Source organism: Betta splendens, chromosome 12 (assembly GCF_900634795.4).
Source record: "Betta splendens chromosome 12, fBetSpl5.4, whole genome shotgun sequence".
Classification (NCBI taxonomy): domain Eukaryota; kingdom Metazoa; phylum Chordata; class Actinopteri; order Anabantiformes; family Osphronemidae; genus Betta; species Betta splendens.
In genome coordinates, this window is record NC_040892.2 from 13,003,536 (window position 1) to 13,026,580 (window position 23,045).

Sequence of the window (23,045 nt, forward strand, 5' to 3'; positions counted from 1 at the left end):
TGGAGAATTTTTCATTAACATGAACAAACTGGAATGTGTTTAATTTAAAGAATATTTTCAGTTATACAGTACTTATACAGCCGTTGGTTATTATTTTATAAAACCATTGCATGGTTTTGAGTAACATGAGTCCAAGCTTTATTGTACCTGTTAACTAAAAGTAGTAAACGAATTAGAGTCAAAAGCACAGCAAAAATGCAAGGCGCCTACCTATGTTTGTAACCAAGTAGTGCTTAAGATAATGTACTCCGTTACATCCCACCAAAGGAAGACAGACGTAGTCCCACCTCACGCGCAGAGATCTGTGACGTTTGACCTACTTTTCAACGAGCCACAGCCTCGTCGCCGCTTTACTGCGCTAGAACTTGAACGCCGAGCAGTCGCTCGTCTCCAGCAGCCGCTCGCGGACTCCGCCGAGCAGCCTGCGTGGCAGCGCGCGCCACAGACGCACAGCCGTCGAGAGACTCGGGGGAGGGGGCTGTCCGTCCGCCCGTGAGTCCGCCCGACATACTTGCACGACAACACGGGCCGATGTGCTTCGTGGAAAGTGCTGAAAGCTGAGAGAGCGACGCTGCGGACTTCAGGTAAGACGCGGAGCGCACGTTGTAAACAACGGGCGTCGAGACCAGGGTGGCGCGTTTTGACGGCGTGGAGCGAGAACGCGTGTTGACGCGGTGGTTGTCAGCCGTAGTGGAAATGCGTCCCGATCCGTGTTTACCCACGTTGTAGAGGTAGAAAATGTACACATTTCCCCGAGGCTGCACTGACCCGACCTAACTATTTATTTTTAACAAAGAGCTGTCTGTGTGGTTCGTCAGCGGAACGACCAGTTTAACGTCAAGGCTGAAAATCAAATCGCTGCTTCTCTGCATTTTTCTCCTCGCATGCGATCGCTGCCAAGTCAACGTGACGCTAGCTGCCTGTCTGTCACCCTGAAAATGAAGTTATGCTGCTGTTGATCGCAGCATAATCGAGTTACAGTATTGAGACATTTGTCTTCTATGTTGACTCTTGTGTCTTCTTCCGGAAGCCACTGCACCATATGGATATTTATTTTATTCTTTTAATATTAAAAAAGGAAAGAAAAATCACAATAAGATACAACACAGCTCCCTTTCACTTAAAGTTGGCAAACGGGGTATTGCACATTACTTATGGTGTAAACGGTGCTAAAATATATTTTTGAACAACTTTTGCTAATGTTTGCCGGTAATTCACGAGTATCAAACGCACAGTACTCAACTCGTTAGTTCAAAGGATGCCTGGGCATTCAAGGTCAAATAACTAGCTAAAAGGAGTCACGTGTCAGCCGTGACAAGCAGCCTGGGTCCTGTTTAACAAAGGCTGGTTAGTATCCACCCGGCAGGAAGCCGATCTTCACACGTCCTTACTGAATATGTTTATTGCTGCTTGTTCAGTTATTTGACTATTTGACGGTTGGAGGAAGTTCCTTTCAAATTCAGCAGACCTCATTGTTTACATGTTGTGGGACAGTTACAAACTTGGGAGGGAGATGGGCTGAATTTGTATTTATGATCATTTTGGTTCTTCTTAAAATATATGAATTCTTCATTTTCACATTGAACTGCAACTTTTTTGCATTTCAACATTTCTAATGTTAACTGTAACTTCAGGAGATTTTAGTCTATTCTACATTGAGGAAATCACAAGAGGAAGTGCAGCACAATGTTTATGAAAATGAAAAGTAATACTATCCTTCGTTTTAAATGGGTATCAATATGAAAATCCAAACATGACTAAGCTGTATGTAGTGGCAGCTCAGCACCATCCTCACACTTCCTGTTTCCATTATATGTGTACGCTAGTGATGAAAGCTATAACCTTCTTCAGTGTAAATTACTAGTGTATTTTCTAGATGGAATATTTACATACACTGTATATTCCACATTCATTCTGTAAATGTATTAAATCGTTAAAGTACTTTCTACAGTACTGTATATCTCAACTCGAGGCAAGAGATTAACTGTGTCTTAATGGTGAAAGTTAACTGATCTAAATTGAAGCTGGAGAACCGAGTGACGGCTTAGAGAAAAGGGAAGGAAAGCCTGAGGTCTGCTGCCTTAAAAATAGCATAGACGTGACTGTCAGTCAGTGATTTATATATTAAGATCCAATTCAATGTGAGCTCTGATGAGGCTGGCCACATCTCTGCACAACAACATACACTTTGAAACATCTTTTTACTACAATACATCAAAAACGGTTAGACTGTGTAGCTTTGGTTTTACCACTAACCTTTTTAATGTGGTTTGTACTGACCCGATCATCAATTTGAAGTTTCTTTAAAGTACGACAATGGGTTTTCCATTTTCACACTTGTTTGTCTGCAAAGTCTACAGGCAAACAGACAAATAGCATTGAAGTTAAGTGGTCCGTATTCATTACAGAGAGGAATTGCAGATACAAGCTAATAATAATAATTTATATTATAATAATGCAAAACAGACAACCAGAATGGGTCTGTTTCTAGGTGTTAAGTAGTATTACTGTATATCAAAAGGCTTCAGCGTCTTCAAACTGAACTAAAAGAGTGACATTTGAAAAATGTCCCCCATGCTGCTGGTTGATCTGTATTATCTGTGTATATTATCAATTATAATCGATAATATAGATTCACTGTTGCAACTCTCGTATACACATTAATGGGTTGGAGGTTTTAGGTTCTGGTAAGGAGATGGTTCAATTTTTTTATTAGAGATATGTATGAGTTGTATATTAATTTCTGTTTAATCTACTGTAGCTACCAGCATAGAGGTGGCCACACAATATTGATTTGGCATCAGAAAAATAAGAAAGAGGGATTTCAATGACTAATACATACAGTAGTTGCAGGGCATTGCTATAACCTAGTTTACAGTCAGTGATGAATGTTGCAAGTCATTTACATATTTATTTGTGCCTACTTTCCATTTGGAGACATAAATACAATGTCAGTGTCACTTTGTTATACAAGATGTGGCAGCATTGTTTGTCTGCATGTGTGTGTGTGTTTTGTGTGCTCCAGACATAGATGGTTTCAGGGCAGTATCCAGACTTTCTAAGTTGTGCTTGTGTGTATGGTTTTCAGCCTTAGTCCTATGTCTCTTTTAATTAATACAGTACATTTATAGGACACATAACCTTGTTTACTTAATGTTGCAGTTGTGAAAGTTTTATGCCGACATTGACTTGATTTCTCAAGTCTTTTTTTTTTCTCAAGTGTTTCTTCATGTGCTTTGAGAGCACGCAACAAAAATTGTTGTGTGCTACTTGATTGTCTGTTCATTTTTTTTGCTTTGTTTGCTTCGTCTAGACAAATGAGTAAAGGTTTAGCTCAGTTATTCAGTTACAAAGCTTGAATGGATGGATTTTACAGAAAGATTATTCTGCCAGAAAGAAGAAAGCTAATGTTTTGTCACGTGGCTGTATAAATATGGATACTAGAACATATTTTATTTATTTTTTCTTCACTTTAATACATATTTTTACGTAAATATTTTTTATTCCATATGATTTGGTTCATCACTGAACAAATGTTTTAGGTTGTGACTTGGCTGGAAGTCCTCATGCATTATGAGGCTCAGAGGAGCACTTAGGGTCAAATGAATATCTAGCACAACTGTACTGCACCTATATGAGTGCTCTAAGCTACAAAATAAAAGAACACTCCAGAATAAACAAACCTGCACAAAAAAGTTATGTTGTGCTTGGTATTATGTAAAAATACTATGACTAAAATAAACACTGAGCTGCACCAGCACCACTGTCCTGTTTTGTGTTTAATGACACTATTTCCCTTACATAAGCCAATGGTGGCTCAAAAATTTTAATATATAGTCCTTCTGAATAAAAATAACTCAAATGTGCACGCACCGATAGAGTCTAAAAATGGAAATGATTCAATGTACAGCAGTCAGATTTGTGATATGTTGATCATGTGTGGATCATCTAATAGTGCATGTTTCCTTCTCGGGGCTTGAGCTGAGATGCACATTTAGGCAGATATTAGAACATTTTCCAGACCTTGCCCACAAACCTCAGTGTAGTTGGATGTGGTCATTGTGGGATTTTGGGGGTCCAGCTCATGTCCATGAGGCAGCATGATTGTTTGAAATGTGTTTGTCGCTGTTTCATTGTAAACCCTAACTTTGGGCAAGTGAAGGTAGCTTTCTGTATCAGCACCGTTTGTCTGGGTCAAGAGAGTGAGAGCTTAGCCTAATATAGGGTGTGGTAATGTGTGTTTCCTCATCGTGGATTCTGATAATTTAGTTGTTGTGTGGTGGTGTTTTTAGTTAGTTTTAGTTAGTAGATTAGTTAGTTAGAGATTGTCTTAATAAGAAACTCTGTTTGCTCCAAGTAAGTTTAATTTGTCCCATGGTTTTCTTATTTTTCATACCCATGGACATTCCAGCCAATATGTTTGATTGCTGTCAGATCACTTTGGGTTTCATGCCTGTGCTCAGCCTTTGGTACTCATCTAGTTTAATGTTCAGCTTCAGTCTCCAGTCTCATGCTTACTTCATGTCACAGAGCAGAAAGTTGTTTATGCAGTACTGTATATTGTCAGGAAACTACACTTATTCTGTGTTATGTTTGTAAGACCTCTACATTTATAAAAAAAACGAGTTGTTAAAGCCAGAAATGTGTTGTGTATGTTTTATGTACGGATGTTTGTCAAGCCCAGAAACAAACTGTAGTATCTGTTAACCCTGAGACCAGGGCATACGACATTAATGGATGGATGGATGATTAAGCAGTCTTTAATCAACAGAAAACATTATTCACATGTATAGCATCTGATTTGTATATTCTTTGTTATTTCTTTGTTTAGATTTCAGATTTTTTTCAGATTTTTAGATTTTCTGAGACCTCTTCAAAGCAGAACTCCAATTTAGGATAAAGTAGCAGTGTAACTTGTTTTTCTGAAATTCCTAAATTCCCTACTTGTATCTCAGTGGAGTGAGCATGCAGCCCCCCCCCCCACACACACCAATTTGTGGTTTAACGACTACACAGGTTTCATACTATACGGCCCATTGCCTCGCCTTCTTTTAGTGTTAGAAAGGAAATACTTTGGTTGTTTCATTGTCTGGCTTGAGGTTGGCTTGTCATAGCACGGTAGCAGTAGTTCATATTCGTTGTACGGCAGTGGTAGAGGAGGGCAGCCACCCAGAGTTCACCCAATGGACCCACCCCAAGCAAGAGACATAAGGGTAAAGGTGTTAAGGTGTTTATACACACACACACACACACACACACACACACACACACACACACACACACACACACACACACACTTATTCTCTGTTGATGTGTTTTATTCAGATTCATGCTGGTTTTCAATATTGTAGGTGATTTAAACAGTGTTTTATTCCTAGATGTATTTTATAGCCTTATGACTAAAATATTGTGCAAGCCTCAGAAAGTGGGGAGGATCAAGGATCATAGTATCCATAAATATAAAAAGAATAAAAACATCTGAGGCTTTTGTTCGTGAGAGCTGATTCCTTTTGGAGTTTGAGGATTCTGCAGGGTATGTGTTTTAGTGCGTGGGGTCGTCTATGTGATATTTTAGAGTTGGAGCGAGCTGACTCAGTTTACACAGTTTAGCAGCTGCTTGTGGATACTGCTGTTTGCAGGAAGTGGTTCTCTAAGTTTGAGTTTATTTAAATAAATCTGGAAATATCACGCTCCGATGACTCAACTGTAGCTACTTGTGACTTGTTCTGAGTAACCAGTTAATAACCAACTAGTTTATATACTCATACATTATTTCTCATCTGCCTCTTATCTCTTGATGAGAGGCAGGGTTTTGTGTTTTAATGCAAAACACGTTGTGTCTGTGGGGTAGACTAAAGGAAGGGTTTAACACTTCTCTCTCGTTACAGTAGTGGGTGGGTGACATGCCACCATGGAGGCACAGAATAACAACCAGCCCACATTAGATAACCACAACAATCTCTACAAGATCCCTGGTCAGGAGGATCAGGTACGACCTCACGCTGAATGTTTCACAGAAAATATTATTACTATTATTTTTTTGTTGCCCTACACTTTCTAACCTCTTTTAGTCCAGTTGCTTTGGTAAAATCATGCAATATTTATTTGGATTTTAAAAAATCTTACTAAGCAAAACGACAACATGCTTTTAGATATAAAAATATAGACAGTTACAAATAAGGAATTATAAGAGGTTACAGTAGCATAAATCCTTTGATGTCCTATTTCAAATAATACCTATATTCCGCAGTAATTATTTAATATTATTTGAATAATTATTTAATATTTATAATATTTAATTAATTATTAATAAATATTTTTTTAAATATAATGTGTATTAGAGGCAGCAGATTTCTAAAAACTATTGGTAATTATTTCAATATGATGTTTTCTATTTCAGAAAAATGTACCAAGCTGTAAATTCTGCTGCACAGCAAACTTTCGGATTGACAAGAAGATCGGCCGCGGCCAGTTTAGTGAAGTCTACAAAGCCACATACCTTCTGGAAGGACAGCTAGTTGCACTCAAGAAAGTCCAGGTACAGTACTCCAAGTACAGACCGATCTGTGTCATGCCACGTTAGAAATGTTTAATGTGTGTTATACTGCAAACAATTACAAATACATGTTTTGAAACTGATGGTGACAGATCTGTGAGCGTGATACAACTCGTTTTATGGTAATGGGTTGTATTTTTTGTTTTTCTGATTTATGTCTGCCCACAGATCTTTGAGATGCTGGATGCCAAGGCTCGTCAAGACTGCATCAAAGAGATAGACTTACTAAAGGTAAAGCTCATCAATCACACTTGTTATTTTAAAGTGTCAGAAAGAAAATGGTATTATTGTGTTTTCGATAAATAAATAAAATAAAATATGATAAAAATACAACCATGTTTGAATTATTTGTCAAATGTGCTCACACTGTAACTTTCCCCTGCACTTCTTGATCAACAGAACTAAATCAGTATGTCTGGAAATAACATTTCCTCTCCTGTTTGTCCCCTGCAGCAGCTGAATCACCCCAATATAATCAAATACATAGATTCTTTTATTGAAGACAGTGAGCTCAACATTGTGTTGGAGCTGGCGGATGCTGGAGATCTGTCCCAGATGATAAAGGTCAGGCATTAGTCTCAAATAAAATCTATTCACGTGGCTGGAACATTTAGCTCAGATTTAAAGGTTATTATCCAAAAGTTCTGAATTGAATGTCACTGAAATATGATTCATATAGCACTATTCACAACTTCCTTTTGTTCCCCTTTGTCTTATTCAGTACTTCAAGAAGAAGAGGCGACTCATTCCAGAGAGGACGATATGGAAATACTTTGTGCAGCTCTGCAGCGCTCTGGAGCACATGCATTCACGCAGAATAATGCACCGTGGTAACCAGCTACCTGCAGATTAAAGCACGATTCATGCCTCTGCATTACATTTACACATTGTCTACAGAATACGTATCACCTAGTAGCTGTATCAGTCCTTCACTTGTATTTTGGTAAAAATATATATATTTTTTATGATGACATCTCACACTAGCTCCCTGGGCGCCACACTGTGCCTGCCTACTGCTCCCCAGGGTATGGGGGATCAATAAAGTTCAATTATATTATTAAGGGCATTGCAATATACCTAAGATATAGAGGCGGAGACCACACTTTATTTATTTAGTAATGCCAGTAATGCTTCCAATGACAATCAGAGATTTTGTCTTGTCTAAATGCGTGTTTGTGCACAAACTAGATATCAAACCAGCCAACGTGTTCATAACAGCCACTGGTGAGGTGAAGCTGGGAGACCTGGGATTAGGCCGCTTCTTCAGTTCTAAAACCACTGCAGCTCATTCCTTAGGTAAAGAACATAAATACTTATATACTTATACTAATATACTACTACTACTACTAATACTAATATACTTATACTAATACTTATATGTATTTGAATTTATAGCTCCTATTGTTTTTTTGCAATTATTTTTAAATTAATATACATGTATATGTTTTTGGTCCTAGTGGGGACGCCGTACTACATGTCACCAGAAAGGATCCATGAGAATGGATACAATTTTAAGTCGGATATCTGGTCCCTCGGGTGCCTTCTGTATGAGGTAAGTTATAGACACTTTGATGTTTGCTTGCAGTTAATGTTCCAGATGAGAAACAGCTCAAACAGCTATAAAAACTACCTTACTTACCTACTTGAAGTCTCTTTTGCCTTAACCTTTCACACATCAGACTATGTTCTGATATGATAAGCAATGCGGAAATAGGTTTTCCTGTTATTGGAACTGAGTCAGAGTGAAGCACATATTGGCTGCTATCAGAAAGTGCTGTCTGTGTTATTAGTCATAGGAGAAAGAAAGGAAATTGGAGGGGTTAGCAACTTCCGCTGTAGGTTCAAGCTGAGTCAATAAGTTTAAATCTCCTACTCGTAACTGCCAAAAATATCATACATGCATTTAATCCCTTTTTAATTCCAGAATAGGTTTGTGTGCCTGTATAGAGTGAGTTGGGGCTGTCATTCCTCCATTTGCTGGCTGTCATTGAGAACATAATAGCCCTTATTCTTAGTCACATCTCTTTGGAATGCTGGGCCATTGTTGGGACAGTCATCTCCAGAAACAGCATCTCCACAGTCCTCGTCCTTGGACCTCATTGGACGACCAATCCTGAATGAGAAGGATTATGTTTCAGTCTCATTTATTGTCTGGATGCAACACTGTATCTGCCACAAGATACCAGATACCTCCTCCTACACCAGATCCAAATTTTTTGGATGTTTTCAGATCACCCTAAACACATTTGTTTCTTTTTCTTTTAAACTAAATAAATTAATTCCCCAAGAAGCAGTGTTTAGTCAATGCTGCTGAGTTATGATTCAATGTTGACTGAGCATGTTTCTATGCAGTATTTGCAGTATATTTAAGAGTCAGAATTATTGCATGAAGCCCCATTCGGTGCATAGGTTGTAAAATGCATACCCAATGGCTGAAGTTTCTAAATGGTAACAGATACCACAGCAAGAGACACATACTTGAGCTTACCTAACAGCTCCTGCAGCTGGGACAGCGGGTTCCCATATTGTGTTACAGTTCAGGTCAGAACTCCCGTCGATGGTACACTGATGAAACTACCAAGTCACGCAGTTCTTTAATGTAGGTGTTTAGTTCTAGTGCACATTAAGTGTTTTCACATTTTCGAAAGTTGGACATCGATCATAGTCAATATTACCACCGCGCTGAGGTTTTCAGTGTTTGCCATCTGCACTCACAGCACTGCTTCTTGTCTTTCTCAACCTTTAGATGGCGGCGCTGCAGAGTCCGTTTTACGGAGACAAGATGAACCTGCTCTCTCTCTGCCAGAAGATCGAGCAGTGTGACTACCCTCCTCTTCCACCTGACCATTACTCTGAGAAGGTAATATTTCGCGTTTCGGTGGCTGTTCTCAGGGTGGTGGTACAATTCCTGGCTCCTCCTATTATATAAGTGTCCTATGGCAAGGCTCTGAGCTTTAAGTTGGCCCTGGTTTGTCTGGTAGCTACAGTTCTGTTGTCAATGTGTTAATGTAAAGTAGAAAGTGTTATGTTGGTGCAAACTATAGACTTTTTGGGATTTGTTGGGGCTGTTTTAGAATAAAACCTTTTAAATGAATACAACTTGCTTTCCACAGCTTCGGAACCTAGTGAGCATGTGCATAAACCCGGACCCAGACCAGCGGCCTGACATCGTCTTCGTGCTGCAGATCGCCAAACAAATGCACATGTGGACTTCTAGCACTTGAGCAACACTTCTGCTCCCAAGCGCCTCTCCGCTCAGTCTGAGGACCCGAAACCACTGGATGTGAGGTCTGGTCTTCAGAAGAACATTTACTCTCATCTTAACAAGAGCAAACCACAGAAGGACTGGGAATGTGGAGCTATGTCGTTTGGAAGTCCCACTGACTTCGACAGAGGGGGTGAAGAGATGCGTTAAGAGTTGTAAAGTGGGTTTAACGAAGCCATGCTTGTTCATGTGTGAGAGCTCCTCCTTTTTAGCTTTAAGGGACAGAGCCTTGATATAGCTGTAAGCATTCCATGTTCATACTCTACAGTAGGCTGGCTAATATATATTTGTCATGTAATCTTGTCATAAGTTGTTTATTTCTAGTACATAATTCAGATGTTTATGTATTAACACTTAAACATCAAATGTTATAAAATGTTAACAAACATAATGAAAGCTAAAAAATGCATAGTAGCAGCTGATCTGGGATATTTCTATCGGAAGTTATCTGTCTTCTGTTTTTCTCAGTATATTTTGGTTATAGTGCATAAATTATTTAGAGCATCTTCATCTCATGATTTTCATTAATTGAGTTATCTCTGTTGTCAGTGATGTTTACAGTTATGGTTATTCTAGTATTGTTCACGTTCTCCTGTTAGCTCTGGTTTTGGTTTCTACCAGCTTCTGAGTCTGTCTGCAGTTGATATTAGTGCCTGTTTGATGTTGCTTCAGTTGCCAGCTCAGGCAGAGAGTGGAGCTTGATAGATAAGGCACAGCTACATAGTGCTTTCCTTCCTGCAAATGCCTACGGTTTGTTAATTATGTTATTGTTATTAGAGGAATGGTCTAATGACGTATTATAGCCAGCAGGCTGTTCTCCAGGTCCCAACATAACTGTTAGTCCTTACATTAGTGATCACAATCGGACCTTCAGGCCATCATCCCTTCACAGCTACTTTGATCTAATTTCTTGCCTAGATTTTTGATGAGAACTACAATTTCCTTGTTCTTATTGTGTGTGAACTGTTGTCACTCCTGGATTTTATTCCTTCCAAACTGTTTAACCCATTATGATCTAATGGTAGTTTTGGTCTTTTTTTATTTACCTAAATATTTTGCATTTAATGTATAATTTCAGTATTGATATTAGAATTTAGAAGGAATGGAAGTAAACTGTGTTCTACAAAGATTTAGAGCTTAAATCATCATCATTAACCCTTTGAAACTGAAGTAATAGCTTGTTATTATGAAGTTATTATATGTTGGAATTTTTATCAGTTATTGACTTTGTACATGTACATGAAGACAGAGTGTTGGACTAGAATGACGTGGTGTTTGCCATGGCGGGGTGTTTAGTGTTCCAGAGGTGCTTCAGTTTAGTGTGATGTACAGTTGTAAGAAGCAGTTTTTGATGGTTTCAACCATTACTGTGAATGTGTAAACTCCAGGAATTAGACTCTGTGAAATTCTTTCTGAACGTTAAACAAGGGTGTGTTTCAATTGCCATTATTTAACGAGCATTTCTGCACAGTGCCTTAGTAAAACAATGTTATTGACAACTTGTATGATCGCCTAATAAATGTATTACAAACTGTGAGGCTATGTTTTTATCAAGTTAGTCAACCTGTACGGCCAGGGTTACGGGTGTAAACCCGGTTCTCTGAGCGAAGAGACTAGGGTTGCACGGTACCGGTATTCATTCGGCACCGCGGTACTGAGGCATTTAAAACGGTACCATATTGCATTGGGATGGGAGCTGTACTTGCAGCTCCACGTGACGTAACTGCTTTTTAACTACACCTGAGAGGACGAGGAGCACGTCGGGAGGAGAATGGCTGCTCCAACAGTCACCGCAACTTGTGTCAGGATCCTGGGCTGGCTCTTTCCAGATCACACCAACCCCAGGTCCCGCCGCTGCATTGGGTCAGTGTCCTGCCCAAGCTCCAGCCACAACACTGTGCATCCGTGTCTGCCCTGGTACCCGCTCCAAGTTGGGTCCCAGTGTTTGTGCTGGCCCCAGCTCGACCCCGCCCCCACTCCAGGAAGATTTTATCCCTGATTTTATCCCTGATACCGTCGATACACGTCTGCCTCGTGCCCATGCCATGTGAATGCTGTTTTTTTGCCAAGTTGTTAGCTTTTCAAATACGCCATGTTGTTAGCCCTTTAAGTTTGCTATGTTGTAACTTGTATGTAACAATCAGACAGCAGCGTTGAGTTTGTCGATCTATCGCACACAGTCCATGGAACACATTCAGCACAAAACGGCGAAGGTAGTTTTTTTGAAATTAGTTAGTTATTTTAAAATAAGTCAGTAATGACATTTTTGCATCATCATTCGTATCATCTTAACCTAACATCAAGCTCTTCTGTGCGCAGACACAGCCATGTGTTTCTTCTTTTGCACCTCTGGACTCGTAGCTATCACACAGATCTTACTGGTTAGGTATTTTTATCACTGCTGGTTTTCATCAGGATGTGGCAGCACATGATACTGACAATGAGGTGTGAAACGGGTGAACTTCCTGTTTAATCAATTTTTGACAGTTCCCTCACTTCTCACTATACATGAACATAAGACAATTTAACTTTTCAAGAACAAGCTGAAATACCAGAATTAGAAAGCAGTTGTTAAATCTTCAATCCAAACCAATATACTTGTAATGAGCATTAAATATTAAACAAATACAACATTATCCTTCAAGTCATACAAAGTTCAGCTCATGGTTTTTAAATACAGTGATACAGGAGACTTACTCTGTACAACCTGAACAGTGAGGATGGGTATTAAAGTGGGTCAAATCTCACCTCACACCCTTCTTGTTGGCCTCGTCATGGGGCCGGATGTAGTCCACTTTGCCCTTGGTTATGACACACAGGTCAATGTTGCTGCCAGAACCCAGATTGTTGAAGATTCCTGCAGCAATGGCATCGTGCACCAGCTGCTTGGCTGCCGCCTCCTATTGTCACAGTAAATCAGTCACCTGTTGATGATCACAGACTTGAATTCCACTGTATGTTGCGAGTGACTCACCTCCATGTCTGGTTTGTAGCGGTCCTCAAACACAGCCATGGCAGCCAGAGAGCCAGAACCTTTAGAAAAGATAAGCTGGATCAGAATTCCATATTATAATATATTGACAGTATGTCTATAAACTACCTTCTGGATACACCCAACACCATTATCCTTGCTCTGTATATAAACTGAGAGGCAAAACCCACAGGATTACAAGGCTAATAAACAGAAGCAAATGAAATGATAAAACTTATTATATTTTGCCAATAGATAACACTGTGCCTTCACTGAATGACACACTAATCTCTCAGAATAGAACAGTTAGGAAGTCTTTGTCTCTTAAAAACTATAAAGTTACAGTATTTTAAAACGGACCCATGGTGACGTAGGGCAGCTTGTCAGTGGAGCCATGGGGGTAGATGCTATAGAGGTGAGGTCCATTACAATCCACTCCACCTAGGACTAGAGCAGCCCCGATATAGCCCTGATACCTTAAAAGGGAAGGGGAAAAAAGCACATGAAACTCAGAATCAATGATTTGAGTGGTCATCTCTGTGTCTGCAGCTGTTCCTGCTCCGCAACAGCAAAATCCTATTAAATTCTGCAAAGTACGGGATACGCGTAATGCAAAGCAACCTACTGCGCAAATCAATTTAGATGAAGGCCTAAGTGACTGCGCGATCTAACTTCCCTACAAGTTAAAGGTAATGTGTAACGGTGAAGTCGGTCTACGGTTGGACCTATCCTAGTGGTTTTTAATTCTGCAAACAAAAAACAGCAGAGGACAATGAAGTTAAAATGGGGCTGAAATAAGCTTCTTGTCAAAAAGTATTGGCATAAATCACTTTTTATCGACTTGGAAACGGCATCTTACTGGTCTCAGACAGGTACAGACAGCGGTTAAGTTATTTTGAATGTGTTAATATGAACAAGGAGAGCTCCACTGACTTAAAATGAGGCAGATATAAGCTTATTCTCAAAGGATATTGTCACGAATCACTTTTTGGCAACATGAAAACAGCTTTTTACTGGTTGTACTGGTCTCAGACAGGTACAAACAGTGTTCAGGTAACCTGGATGCTCATTAAAACTGTTAATATAACAAAGAAGAGTTTGATGAAGTTAAAATGAGGAAGAAATAGGCTTCTTGTCAAAAGATATTGGCATAAATCACTTTTTGGCAAGTGAACACAGCATCTTACTGGTTGTACTGGTTTCAGACAGGTACAGACAGTGTTCAAGTGAGCTGGGTGCTCCTGTTAATATGAACATGGAGAGCTCCACTGAGTTAAAATGAAGCAGAAATAAGCTTTTTATTAAACGATATTGGCTGTAATCACTTTTTGGCAACGTGAACACAGCATATAACTGGTTTAACTGGTCTCAAACAGGTGTAGAAAGTGATAAAGTGTACTGGATGCTCATCTATTATCTATTATTATAATAAATCTATTATTATAATCCATCAGAGCTCTATGAACTTAAAATCAGGGAGAAAGAACATTTTAGTACACAGACATTGGCTTTAATCACTTTGTGGCAACATAAAACCAGCATGCTACTGGTTCTACTGGTCTTGGTGTATTACATCTGTAAATATAACAAAGCAGAGCTCAGTGTATTTAAAATAAGACATAATTAAGCTTCTGACCAAAAGCTTTGGCTCTAATAATCACGTTTTGGCAACATGAAAGCATCTTACTGGTTTAACTGGTCCCATACAGGAAGTTAAAAGTGGTGAAACAACTCGGTGGTCACTTGTGCAGTTTTAGTCAGACACAAAATGTGAAGAACAAACATGTTGCAGCAACATTGGGTCGTAGATCTGAGTCCTAGTGTCATGTCATACATAGAGTTAAACAGTCACGATCGACGATCGCTGTAAAGAGAATTACGATGATCATTTCCGTCGTTTACACAAAATCTAAAGGACGTGGGGTCACTACGTCCACTAGAAAACGGATAATATTTACAAGTTATGGCCGTTTGAAGCCGAAATAAGCAGCTGTAGTCCTACACAAACCGAGCTAAACGCCTTAACGAGGCGGCGCGCGCTCCCGCGTGCGGAAATCAATTTCTGACAAGATGAAAATCAAGATAACAAGACTTAAGCATTAGTCATTGAGTCACTCAACCGCAGTAACATCTTCTTTGACACAGTACGTCAAGTCACTTAAGTAGAGCCGCCTGGATGACTTTCAGCCGCTCACGTGCAGTAACGCTCCTGCTGAAGCATGTACTTGGTACATCTGCTTGTTCTGACCTTTTTAGCAGAGGCCGCAGTGGGTGAGTTGAAATGATTTGTTCTTCAAACGTGGAATCAGTGCTTCATGCTGATTAGATAGACTGATGGCTTCATGCAAATATAAAAAATGACAGCAACTTCTGATTTTGATCCTAATCCTGAGTAATTCCTGGCTGTGTTTAATGAATTACTCCAAAACTATACAGTGAAATGATATCATATTTACTGCGGTAGTAGTCTATGAAGTACTAAACACTCTAAAGGGGATGTACTAATGTGACGAACACAAAAGCTTTATTTAAAGTCATTGTATTCTCTATTCTCTTCTCGTCGTAATCCACTTTTTGAACACCGTTACCGTAAACATCGTATGAATAGCGCACTATCCCATACTACAGGATAGTCTCTATTGCTTTGTATACTACAGTAGCGATCGGCAGCTCACGTTACTGCAGTGCGTGGCTGACAGACTCAACAGACTTGAATTAATAAAATCCTATTTCGTACTCCAGCAACTGACACTGGTCTTAAATGGAAATCACATATCTGCTGTTTGTTTGTTTGTTTGTTTACAGCTCAGCATGACGCCGTCTGCCAGACGCAGCCAGTGAAGGTGGTAGAAGGCGATGATGTAACTCTACGCTGTCGCCTGCGTCCGTCCTTCGATGTGACCGGTTACACGGTGGATTGGACCAGAGTGGAGCTCAACCAGGTGGTCCATCTGTACAGACACAGGAAGGATGACACCGGCCCACAGATGGAGCAGTACAGAACCCGGACCGAGCTCAGCCGTCAGAACCTGAGCAGAGGAGTCCTGGACCTGCACATTTCCTCACTTCACCTGTCTGACGCTGGAGAGTACAGATGTAACGTCCCAGGACTGTCAGCGAGCTGCACCCAGACCCTCACTGTGGGTAAGTCATCAGCTGTACCTAATAAAGTGGCCAATAAGGCCTCTGACCTTCCAGAACACCTCCACAGCTTTGTCTTCCTCCTGAAACAGAGCAACGACATGAAGATGGTACCAGCACCACCAAAGCTCCACCAGAAGAAGCCACCGAGCCTCAGAGCCCTGGTAATGTATGGGATCAGTTCAGTGCTGTCATTCATCACATCAGGAAATGGGATCAGAAACAACCACGTCCCAGGATAAAACACCTGAGGTGGATCTAAACTCCTCCTCTCCTCAGGTGTGTCGGCCGGTGAACCGGTGCAGGTCCCTGTCGTCATCTGTGTCTCCAACGCTGCTGCCGTCGTCCTGACGCTGGTAACATGTGGATCAGTCCGTGAGTTACTAATCAATCCTGCATTTGGAACCACAGAGCAGAGGTTTTTACGTCTGCTCCTCATGTCTGTGTAACAAGATACAAACAAGCAGACTGATCCTGGATCAGCTTCAAAACCACTGAGACCACGCTGCTGCTGTGGTCTTACTGGTTTTGAACTTTCTCAAACTAAGGTTTTTTTCTCACAGGTCACTGCTCAGAGAGGCTCAGAAGAAGGAAGGCGATGCTGAACGCAAACCACGAAGTGGAAGTTTTATCACCTTAACCCGTAGATTTTATTCACACGTTACACAGTGAGAAACAAGGTGACGGCAACGGTTTATAGCAGTTATCAGTTAGTTTCAGGGTTCGTCATGAATTTTATCCAAACATCTAGGTTCCAGATGATCTGAGTTACTGAGTCGTAGCTTTTATCAACGTCCTAATGTTACCGCACCAAAAAAACAGCGACTGTAACAGTATTAGAGCAATTGTCGCCCTCTGCTGGTCATAATTAAGAACTACATCTTGAAGAACGTCTGCATGTGATAAATGTTTTCACTCCTCAGGCGTTGATACTCTGTCTTTATTTATGCTGTACCATCTGTTGCTGTTTAGATTCATTTATATGCTGTCATTGAACTGTTTTTTTGTGTTTGTTTAGCACTGGATCCTTTACAGCAGCTGTTGAGTAATATTACTACAAATGAAACCGTCGCTGCACAGCAGAAACAGTGATCAGAGAGAACTGTGCTTTAACTTTGTTGAGTCACTGAGTCAAACTATGAACTCGCTGCTGAATTACAACAAACTCACTATAAAGCTTTAATTCATTCTGCATTTTACTCGTCATGAGCAACAATACAAATCAGTGTAACAAGTTATAATGATTGTAAATCAGGGGATTTACCCTTTTATAAACTTTGTTTTACATGAATAAATCTTTACTTTTTGCATCCTCTTACCTTGTCAGTTACTTCTCACGTATGTTAATAGTATGACAGAAATAAGTGTCTCATCAAAACAAAGAGGCTTCAATTACTTTTTGGCAATGTAAAGACAACATCTTACTGGTTCTACTGGCCTCAGACAGGTACAAACAAGGGTCAAGTTAACTTAAATCTGCTTAATATTAAATCTGCTTAATATTAATATGGAGAGCTCCACTGACTTAAATGAGGCTTCTTGTCAAAAGATATTGGCATAAATCAATTTTTGGCAACGTGGAAACAGCATTTTACTGGTTGTACTGGTCTCAGAGAGGTGCACACAGTGGTCAAGTTAACTGGATGTTTGTTAAATCTTTTAATATAACCAAGAAGAGACTGATGAAGTTAAAATGGGGAGGAAATAGGCTTCTTGTCAAAAGATATTGGCATAAATCACTTTGAACACAGTATCTTACTGGTTGTACTGGTCTCTGACAGTTAGAGACAGCGGTCAAGTTAATTTGAATGTGTTCATATGAACAAGTAGAGCTCCACTGGTTAAAAATGAGCAATAAATAAGCTTCTTATCAAAAGATATTGGGATAAATCACTTTTTGGCAACGTGAACACAACATATAACTGGTTTAACTGGTCTCAAACAGGTGTAGAAAGTGATAAGATGTACTGGATGCTCATCTATTATCTATTGTTATAATAAATCTATTATTATAATCCAGCAGAGCTCTATGAACTTAAAATCAGGGAGAAAGAACCTTTTAGTACAGATATTGGCTTTAATCACTTTGTGGCAACATAAAACCAGAGCTCAGTGTATTTAAAATAAGGCAGAATTAAGCTTCTGACCATCTTAATGGCTTAACTGGTCCCATACAGGAAGTTAAAAGTGGTGAAACAACCCGGGGTTACTCGTGCAGTTTCAATAAGACACAAAATGTGAAAAAACATTTTACAGCAATATTTAAAACGTGTAGCGGATAATATTTACAAGTTATGGTTTTTTGAACCCGAAATAAGCAGCTGTAGTCCTACACAAACCAGGCTAACGAGGCGGTGCACAATCCCACGTGCGGAAATCAATTTCTGGCAGTCTTAAAACTGTATCCATGCTCTGACAGTGGGAAGTCTAGTTCCCATACCTATGTAACTGGTGGGGGGGAGATAGTCTCAAGCAGAGAACTAGGTAACATTACATTAGAATAACTTTATTAGTCCCACAATGGGGAAATTTAGTATCATCATAACCTAACATCAAGCTCTTCTGTTTCCTCTTTTGCACCTCTGGACTCGAACATGTGTAGCCGTCACACAGATGTTACTGGTTAGGTACTTTTATCACTGCTGGGCTTCATCAGGATGTGGCAGCACATGACACTGTATTTTACTACACTCAACATACAGTGACAATGAGGTGTAAAATGGGTGAACTTCCTGTTTTAATCCATATCGGACAGTTCCCTCACTTCTCACTATACATGAACATGAGACATTTTAGCTTTTTAAGAACAAGCTGAAATATCAGAATAAGAAAGCAGTTGTTAAATCTTCAAATCAAACAAACACCAAACAACTCTTATCAACTTAAACACTTTTATTGGAAACCATGAAAAGAAACAGAATTCTACAGGGAAGCTAGTTACCGAGTGTTACATTGTAATTTAAGTATTTTAGGATGTGTCCATAGTCTGTATGGACTCCTCCACCAGCTCCAGGTTCAGTGGGGTCACCAGCTTTGTCAGTACACCTGTGGTTCCTCTTTTATACTTGTACTCGCCAGTTCTGCACCAGAGGAAATGGCATTCATCAATAACATTGTATGATCAAATTAAGTAATGATAATACTACCTTTAAAAAAATCTTGGTTGAGACTTCACACATCAGAAGTTTAATTATTAACACAGCATGCCACAACACACACATTAGTTATAAAGAAGTACACAAAAATGGTTAAAAGCTTAGCAGTAAAACCATAGGACTGCAAGGAGGCGACTGTTAACCCTAAACTAGCAGAACACTTCTGTTTACTCACAGCTGCACGGCTTCAAACTCAACTGATCTTCAAGCAAAACAAGCAATAAGACAAGTCATACACCAGTTCAATGGGTGAGTGATGCAAACGTAATCTAACATGAGTCTAAACATGCTGTGCAGTGTTGTGGGGTTCTAGTAAAGCATAGATGAACACAGCACAAGGGCTGCAACAATGAATCGATAATAATCAATGACAGTAATTTATCAATACTGATATCAGGTATATTGATTAGTCGGGCTGCTCATTTTATGGCGCAGCACGAAGGCAAAATAACGCAGCCGCTGGCGAAATGCCAGAGAAAACAAAGCAAGCGGCAGCAGGAGAAAGCCTGCGTCCTAATTTGTTCATATGAGCATTAAATATTAAACAAAGACAACGTTACCCTGCAAGTCATACAAAGTTCAGCTCATGGTTTGTAAATACAGTGACACAGGAGACTTACTCTGTACAACCTGAACCGTGAGGATGGGTATTAAAGTGGGTCAAATCTCACCTCACACCCTTCTTGTTGGCCTCGTCATGGGGCCGGATGTAGTCCACTTTGCCCTTGGTTATGACACACAGGTCAATGTTGCTGCCAGAACCCAGATCGTTGAAGATTCCTGCAGCAATGGCATCGTGCACCAGCTGCTTGGCTGCCGCCTCCTATTGTCACAGTAAATCAGTCACCTGTTGATGATCACAGACTTGAATTCCACTGTATGTTGCGAGTGACTCACCTCCATGTCTGGTTTGTAGCGGTCCTCAAACACAGCCATGGCAGCCAGAGAGCCAGAACCTTTAGAAAAGATAAGCTGGATCAGAATTCCATATTATAATATATTGACAGTATGTCTATAAACTACCTTCTGGATACACCCAACACCATTATCCTTGCTCTGTATATAAACTGAGAGGCAAAACCCACAGGATTACAAGGCTAATAAACAGAAGCAAATGAAATGATAAAACTTATCATATTTTGCCAATAGATAACACTGTGCCTTCACTGAATGACACACTAATCTCTCAGAATAGAACAGTTAGGAAGTCTTGTATGTCTCTTAAAAACTTTAAAGTTACAGTATTTAAAAACTGACCCATGGTGACGTAGGGCAGCTTGTCAGTGGAGCCATGGGGGTAGATGCTATAGAGGTGAGGTCCATTACAATCCACTCCACCTAGGACTAGAGCAGCCCCGATATAGCCCTGATACCTTAAAAGGGAAGGGGAAAAAAGCACATGAAACTCAGAATCAATGCGATTATTTCAGCTTCAGAATGATGATGATCTGGTGTGAGGGGTACCTGAAGAGCATTTGTTTCAACATGCGATTAGCAGTGGCCACACGTGGCAGTCTGCCAGTGGAGAGAGCATGCAGCTCCAGGTTAGAGGAGATGATTTGAGTGGTCATCTCTGTGTCTGCAGCTGTTCCTGCTCCACAACAGCTGGATCACAACACAAATCCACAGCAGAAGATACAAATTATTGTTGAGCATTTAAAGAACACAAAGATTCCAACAGTGCTGAGGAAAGCTTTTCAAACTGATTTTGCAGCTGTCACTCACTAAATGTTGGGTGAGATGTAGTGTATCTTTGAGCAGTTCTTGTCTGCCACTACCATGCCCTCAGTGGCCCTGGTGTCGGCTCCTAGCACAACTCCATCCTTTAAGGGGAAGCACAAAAAAATCATTGAGAATTGTGTTTTACAAGTTTAAACCAAAACTTGTTTAATCCAAATGCAACGTTAAACAAGTAAAACACAACCACATGAAAAGTTCAATATCTTATCAGAATAATTAGATCAGAATTCGTCACAGCAGCAGGTTTCCAAGATTTGGGCCGAGCTGAGGAAGGGTATGATGTGTTAAAGAGTGACATTTAGTTTCAGCATCAACTACCGCTTCTTAAAATGATCTTTGCATTGCATAGTCTTCAGTCATCATCTTTGTCTTTTCGACTTTCTATGTCCATAATTGTTGTAGGCAAAAGAAGCAGAAACGCTGTTTACCGTAGGAGCAGATCTAAAATCTGCCACAGAAAAGTTACACATCACCCGAGTTTTGAAATACCACCATCACTATAATACTTTCTGATTTTGAGTGACATTGACTGCAACACTGCCACCTAAAGGTTGGGTGTTTAAATGTCAATACTATGTTTTACAGAATCATTGCAGTATCACAAAACATAACATTGCAATACTTTAGCGTATCAATATGTATTATCAATTTAACACTAGAAAATTAAACAGGACAAAAAAAACCATTGCAAAACAAAGAAAGGTTAGTTGTATCAAGTAAACAGCTCATAGATGGATTTTTTAAATCAGTCTGTCTGACAATGAAATACAAAAAGAAAGATCATGAAACAGGCATTAAGTAATGTCTGTGTAAGCTCCACTGACAGTAATGGCTCCAGCTTTAAAATGAACAAATATATACACATGAATTTGAACATTTTTAACATCTTTGTACTGATGTCAACAACACTAGATCTCTAGGACTTGACAATTTGCTTATTCTGTGTTTACAGTGTACCACACACCCTTGGTTACTATTTGGAACAATAATTACTCCTTTAACTCTTTACATTACTACCTACTGTCACTAACCTTAAAAACTACACCACAGATGGTAGTTCCAGTTTTCCGAGCTGCAGGTAAACTGCCTCCGACTTTGTTCAGTTCACCTTCCAGAAATATGTTTCTGAAAATAAAGCAATAAAACAAAGAATAACCAAAACTGACCAACAGGCAAATACGTGAAGATCCGCAATGTATCCGAGTAAAAGTATTATTTAACTTCTGAATGTTAGTGCAGTATTTTAATTATTACTTTTCTAATATAATTCTAATGTTATGATACTATAATACTATAATATAATATAATACTATCTTCTGTTGATGGAGAACTAATTATCTGATGTCACTAATTAAGTTCTAATAAAACAGAAACCTCCTGATCACTTTACCATAAGAGTTTATTTTGGAAACATGTTTATGCAGTTAAACAATGAGTGACAAACAGTATATTAGGGTAGGTGCTATACAATAAATACACAAATTATAGTTTACCACAGTTTATGACAGTCGCTTTTAGACTAGTTTAGTAGCTTTGAGTCGGTGGTTGCCTTAGCTAGCGGTGATGTCGCGCTAACCGGCTGAGTAACGAAAAAAACGAGCTGGGTTTTCTTTCTTATAAAAAAAAACATTGCGTACAGTAAGACAGCTTCATAAAGTAATAAACGTGCTAATCTGTTTAACGTTTAAACAGTAAAAAGAAAAATAAATGCTAACGTCAATCCTATAGCTGAGGAAAAGCCTGAGTCATTGTAACGTTGACGCGATGGAAGCCGAGTCAACACGAGTTAGCATCATCACAAACCCACAGATAATGTGTCTTTGTTAACAAACGTCCACACATACGTGTTAAACCTTCATGAATCTAAGTCACGTCGTCGCTGACTGCAGACCTTAATGCGCTAAAAAGAACTTACCTCTTACAATTGTCGAAACTGAAACCGCTGAGCGGTAACTGGCTCACAGTCAACGTCGCCATTTTGGTGAGCGAAGGTTTGTGTTTCCGGGAAGTAACGCAAGAGAGCAAGATCAGTTAAAAACAGATTTGGTTCTTTTTAAATTAGTTCAAATTAGAATTACTAACAGTTAGAATTATATTCCCGCTTATGCTGTTTATTGATGTGAAGTCGAATAAGACCCTTAGCGCTGTCAGCAAATTACTTGGATATTTGTTTAATTATTATCTTTAGTCAACGCCACTAAGGCTGTTTTGTACTAT

At 39.6% G+C, this 23,045-nt stretch overlaps 3 protein-coding genes and 1 long non-coding RNA gene across 5 annotated transcripts; 2 read left to right on the forward strand and 2 right to left on the reverse strand.

Annotated features, from left to right (window-relative positions):
• The first annotated feature begins 319 nt into the window (after positions 1 to 319).
• On the forward strand, positions 320 to 11,358 carry nek6 (NIMA-related kinase 6). Its single transcript, XM_029168503.3, has 10 exons — positions 320 to 584; positions 5,889 to 5,989; positions 6,401 to 6,538; positions 6,725 to 6,787; positions 7,010 to 7,120; positions 7,278 to 7,386; positions 7,745 to 7,852; positions 8,014 to 8,108; positions 9,303 to 9,416; positions 9,670 to 11,358. The coding sequence occupies exons 2-10, from the start codon at positions 5,912 to 5,914 to the stop codon at positions 9,778 to 9,780; spliced, it is 927 nt and encodes a 308-aa protein (XP_029024336.1). The 5' UTR covers positions 320 to 584; positions 5,889 to 5,911; the 3' UTR covers positions 9,781 to 11,358.
• A 1,207-nt stretch (positions 11,359 to 12,565) lies between these two features.
• On the reverse strand, positions 12,566 to 13,327 carry LOC114867413 (proteasome subunit beta type-7-like). Its single transcript, XM_029170045.3, has 3 exons — positions 13,153 to 13,327; positions 12,796 to 12,854; positions 12,566 to 12,721 (listed from the first exon to the last, which is right to left on the reverse strand). Exons 1-3 carry the CDS (start codon positions 13,325 to 13,327, stop codon positions 12,566 to 12,568), a joined length of 390 nt encoding a protein of 129 aa, XP_029025878.1.
• A 2,853-nt stretch (positions 13,328 to 16,180) lies between these two features.
• LOC129604948 (uncharacterized) lies at positions 16,181 to 17,241 on the forward strand. The gene is made up of 2 exons (XR_008696326.1): positions 16,181 to 16,308; positions 16,497 to 17,241. It is a non-coding gene; the product is annotated as an uncharacterized LOC129604948 (long non-coding RNA).
• Positions 17,242 to 18,807: 1,566 nt separating this feature from the next.
• LOC114867229 (proteasome subunit beta type-7-like) lies at positions 18,808 to 22,901 on the reverse strand. 2 transcript variants are annotated; one of them, XM_029169730.3, is made up of 9 exons: positions 22,744 to 22,901; positions 21,860 to 21,953; positions 20,814 to 20,911; positions 20,553 to 20,693; positions 20,346 to 20,461; positions 19,986 to 20,044; positions 19,760 to 19,911; positions 19,264 to 19,290; positions 18,808 to 19,013 (listed from the first exon to the last, which is right to left on the reverse strand). In XM_029169730.3, exons 1-9 carry the CDS (start codon positions 22,803 to 22,805, stop codon positions 18,902 to 18,904), a joined length of 861 nt encoding a protein of 286 aa, XP_029025563.1. In that variant the 5' UTR covers positions 22,806 to 22,901; the 3' UTR covers positions 18,808 to 18,901. The 2 variants fall into 2 exon arrangements, with proteins under 2 accessions (XP_029025563.1, XP_029025565.1); XM_029169732.3 differs by lacking the exon at positions 19,264 to 19,290 and having other exon boundaries at positions 22,744 to 22,900.
• Between the last annotated feature and the right edge of the window lie 144 nt (positions 22,902 to 23,045).